Here is a 4,626-nt window from a genome sequence, read left to right as displayed (position 1 = left end):
CATTTACATTTCAAATGCTATCCCAAAAGTCCCTTATACCCTCCTCTCCTTGCTCCCCTACCCAGTCACTCCCACTTCTTGGACCTCGCATTCCCCTGTACTGGGACATATAAAGTTTGCAAAACCAAGGGGCCTCTCTTCCCAATGATGGCCGACTAGGCCATCTTCTGCTACATATGCAGCTAGAGACACAAGCTCTGGGGGTACTGGTAAGTTCATATTGTTGTTCCATCTATAGGCTTGCAGACCCCTTCAGCTCCTTGGGTACTTTCTCTAGTTCCNNCATTGGGGGCCCTCTGTTCCATCCAATAGATGATTGTGAGCATCCACTTATGTATTTGCCAGGCATTGGCATAGCCTCACAAGAGACAGCAATATCAGGGTCTTTTCAGCAANATCTTGCTGGCATATGCAATAGTGTCTGCCTTTGGTGACTGATTATGGGATGGATCCCCGGGTGGGGCAGTCCCTCGATGGTCCATCCTTTCCAAAATCGACCCTTTCTTTTTCTCTTTAGAAAAAAAGTCTCTCAGAAAACAAGAAAGAAAAAATAATACAATATGATATGGTTACAAATAAAGTAACCTGAATAGGACAAAACAAACAAATGAACAGAAAAAAGAACCAATGATAAAGCACAAGGAACACATATAGACACTGATACACACACTTTCATACACACCAAAGTCTCATAAAGACACAAACTCAGAAAACATAATATGTAAGCAAAAGACCTGTAGGGTTTTTTAAATGACATACAATACAAATTGTGTCACATAAACAAACAAACAAACACACACACACACAAAAAGAAAAAAATTCAAAATTACGATGGAGTTCATTCTGGGTTGGCTAGCCACTACTGGACAGAGGGTCCGCCCTCAACTGTGGTTTATCTACCTAGTGAGACTCCATTGGAGGAAACCAACTTTTTTTGCACGCGGTTAACACTCTGGGTTAGGGTCCAGTTCCCTTGCTCAGTGCTGGGATCCCATCTTGCTTAGACCTGGTACAAAGGAATTTTTAAAAATCACCTGATTGGGAATGGTTAATGCTATGGTGAGTGTGTGTTAAGTGTGGTATTTTTCAATATGGTAATACTTTGTGTGCATTTTCTAGGGTAAAGGTGAAGACTTCAAAAGTTGTTACAGTGGACGCCTGAAACAGCACAAGCTCTTTAAACTGAGCCCTTCGACAAAGTATTCCTTCCGATTAGCTGCCAAAAATGACTTTGGCTGCAGGTACCCTGACTTATTTGCACCACTGGAAAATCTATACTGCCATCAATCCTGAAATTAATGATTTCATTTCAACTTACTCTTTTAGTGATTTCAGTGAAACAGCGGTCTTCTATACATCAGGAATTCCGCCTCCACCGCCACTGCCACCTAAGTTGAAAGAAGCAGGAATCTACAGTTTGTCTCTAGAGTGGCGTGCCCCAACAAACCCAAACCCAAATGACACTCTTACTTATGTGCTAGAGATGGATGAAGAAAGCTTTGTAAGTCTTTTTTTCTCTCTTTTTTTGTACCATAATCTTAATATCATATTTCAACAACTTTTTATACTTATTTCTCACTTGGAACAAAGTCCAACCTTGAGTACTGATATTCAGAATGGAAGCAATGCAGAGCCATTGTTGGGCAGGTCTGCATAGGCCTCCTTACCCCAAAACTAGCTGAATGCAAGAACTCCACACTCTACCCAGTGTCTGTCTATACAAAGAAGACTCTTAGCATCTTCAATTCCAAGCCTGTTCTAGGTGATGCTCTGTGGCCACACATACTTTTAAGTACCTTCAAAGTAATTCTCAAGCTGTGTCCTCTCTTCATCTAGTTTCATCATGTGGATTAGCAACTACTTCATTCTTTTCTGATCTTCCAAATCTGTGTCAAAGAGATAGTCAATTTAAAAAGCAGCTATAAGTTACTATGTCCATGTTACCATAATTTAAATCAAGCAGATAACGTTAAGATGAGTTCTGGATTGTAACTAATAGGTACTTATGTCAATTTGTGCTATCTTATTACATGTTGAAAAAAAATGAACTTTTGAAAAGAGAAGTTATCTCCAAATTTTATTGAAATTAGATTTTTCTCTCATAGAATACAACACAACAGAACCAGTTTCCCCTCCTCCACTATCCCACTCCTCCAACCTGCCCTCCCCCCTCATACACACACCCCTTTCCATCAGAAAAGGGCAGACCTCCCTGGCATATCACCTGAACATGGCATATCAAATTGCAGTAACATTAGGCACAAACACTCATATCAACCCTGGAGGAGGAACCCCAACAAGAGGAAAAGGATCCCAAGAGCAGGCAAAAGTCAGAGCCAATGCCCAGTCCCACTGTGAGGAGTCTCACAGGACACCAAGCTAACAAACATCCTAACAGATGCAGAGGACCTGATGCAGACCGCTTTGGGGTTCAAACCCATTCAGGTAGATGGATAATTGAAGGAACACCTTGAATCTAGGCTTTCTCCTAAATCTTTGTCCTCCATTTTCAGGGAATAGGCTTCAAACCTACATATGATGGAGAAGACCTCACCTGTACCATAAGAAATCTTCAGAGAAATACTACGTACAAGTTTCGGGTATCTTGCATTACGTATAAAGTGGTATTTTTTTCTTGAAATGAAAATTTACTTGGCCATTGATTCTTAGAAATCCTCGTACAGCTGGCTTTCTACACATTACTAAACCACACATTGATTTCCATTGATTAACAAAATATCTCATTTATACAAACAGATTTTTGCCTGCAATCTGGATGGAAGGAGTAAACCCAGTGGAGAAGTAAAATATACTACTCTTCCAGCTAGGCCTGGATGCCCTAAAAAGCCATATGTAGTGGGAGCAATTCATGCACGCCAAGTGACAATTGGATGGGGTAAATAAGGCTTCTCTGTTGAACCTTTCCCCTCTCCATACTAGTATTTACAGCTCTGAAGCAATTGTCCTGCAATTTCACTAAGCAAAATATTCTCATTTGCATGTGAACCATTCTGCCATATAAATGGGATTAGTGGTAATCCCTATTATTTTTTCTATTTCCTATTGCTTGCTTAGCTATTCACAAGTGAACAAATTGTTTAACTTCATATGGATCTGTGAATAAGCTTCTTCCAAGTAAAATGTATTTGTAGCCAACATAAGGACCATAGTTAGAATTTGTGTGAAAGATGAAAGTCACCTTAGTCAGAAATTACATTTATATGAATTTATTACCTATTAAGTAGGTAAATGGTAACTATTCCATGCATACTTATTTGGTCTCTTCATAAGAACTTTGAAATGCTGTCTAAATGCTTGATGGCTGATAGCACATGTATATACCTTGTATTATTTTTAGAGAATATTTATATGGAGATGTCAATATAAAAATGTGACATGATTATAATTTTCTGTGAAAAGTATAACTTATCAGATAAAGTTTTAGTGGAAACTTGTGTTTTCTACTTTTAGACTTACCGAAAGACAATGGTGGAATGAACATTTCAAATTACAGCCTACAAGTTTGTGAAAATTCAGATGGTGGTAAGGCAACACAAATTTTAAAAGATTTTATTTTGAAATAATCTTACATTCATCTATAAAATATTTAAAAATTTTTGACATAGTTCCTCTGTAACTCCTGCCCTTGGCTTCACCAAATAGCAGTGTCTCATGCAGACTTAGTACAATTACTAGAACCGAATATCGGGATTAATACACAGCTATAAACCAAACACCAGAACATACTTGGATTCCTTTAGATTTTAATAAGAGATTATTATTTACTGGTCACTTACACTTTCTCATTAATTCTAATGGGAATGAAAATCTTTAACAACTACAAAATTATTATTGGATTGGGTGGGGGTATGGCACAGATGTTAAAAGTACTGCCTGCTTGCTAATATAGAGGTCTTGTGTTCAGTTCTGAACATACACATGGTTGTTCACAACCATCTGTAAAGGGTCTGAGAACCACTTCTGGTGAGACTGAAGAGAGTAACAGTGTACTCAAGTATATCAAATGAATAAATAAATCTTTAAAACAATATTTTGGATCAAGTTATTGGCCAAAATAGGTGTTTCTTAACATACATATAATATGTAGATTTTATATATGTTTTACATCATACATATAGAAACTATTATCTTGGCCTATAAAATTTATACATGATTTACAAAGACATTGAACCAAATTTCCCTTCTTCCTTCAGCAAATCAGTGGAAAATAATCTACAATGGCACTCAACAGGAATTTCTGTGTGATGACCTCCAACCAGGCACCACATATAAACTGAGAGTCTTTTGTACTTCACCTGCAGGCCAAAGCCGTGTAAGAAAACAGAATAGGAAAAGTTCTCCAACTGAGAATTGAAATAAACTGTTATATTACTAAATATTTTCTGAAGGTCATCTTGAATTTAGTATAGTAGTAAAATACTTTGTATTTCTCTTAGCCTTCAGATGTATTGACAATTCAGACGCCTACTCTTCCTCCTGAGTCTTGCCGTTCACAGCCCTTCTGTGGTAAAACAAAGGGCAAGGATGCCAACCTTCCTGGTAAGTAAGGCTTCCTTCTGTGATTCACAGTTGTCCCTAAACTTCCTGGCTCGTGACTTTTGCTTT

General features: G+C 38.0%; 1 protein-coding gene across 1 annotated transcript in view; it reads left to right on the top strand.

Annotated features, from left to right (window-relative positions):
• Positions 1-1,119: 1,119 nt before the first annotated feature.
• Positions 1,120-4,626, top strand: part of LOC110315455 (fibronectin type III domain containing protein 3C1-like) — a gene marked incomplete at both ends in the record, with an annotated part of 3,911 nt that continues 404 nt past the window's right edge. Inside the window, 7 exons of the mRNA XM_021189507.1 lie at positions 1,120-1,241; positions 1,327-1,501; positions 2,514-2,600; positions 2,758-2,896; positions 3,472-3,543; positions 4,215-4,333; positions 4,458-4,560. Of these exons, the coding sequence (XP_021045166.1) occupies positions 1,120-1,241; positions 1,327-1,501; positions 2,514-2,600; positions 2,758-2,896; positions 3,472-3,543; positions 4,215-4,333; positions 4,458-4,560 (817 nt within the window). The remainder of the gene's footprint in view (positions 1,242-1,326; positions 1,502-2,513; positions 2,601-2,757; positions 2,897-3,471; positions 3,544-4,214; positions 4,334-4,457; positions 4,561-4,626) is intronic.

The sequence above is a fragment of the Mus pahari genome, unplaced genomic scaffold (assembly GCF_900095145.1).
Source record: "Mus pahari unplaced genomic scaffold, PAHARI_EIJ_v1.1 scaffold_12497_1, whole genome shotgun sequence".
In the NCBI taxonomy this organism is placed as follows: domain Eukaryota; kingdom Metazoa; phylum Chordata; class Mammalia; order Rodentia; family Muridae; genus Mus; species Mus pahari.
Note: the sequence above shows the minus strand (reverse complement) of the source record. Positions and strands in the feature narration are given on the sequence as shown.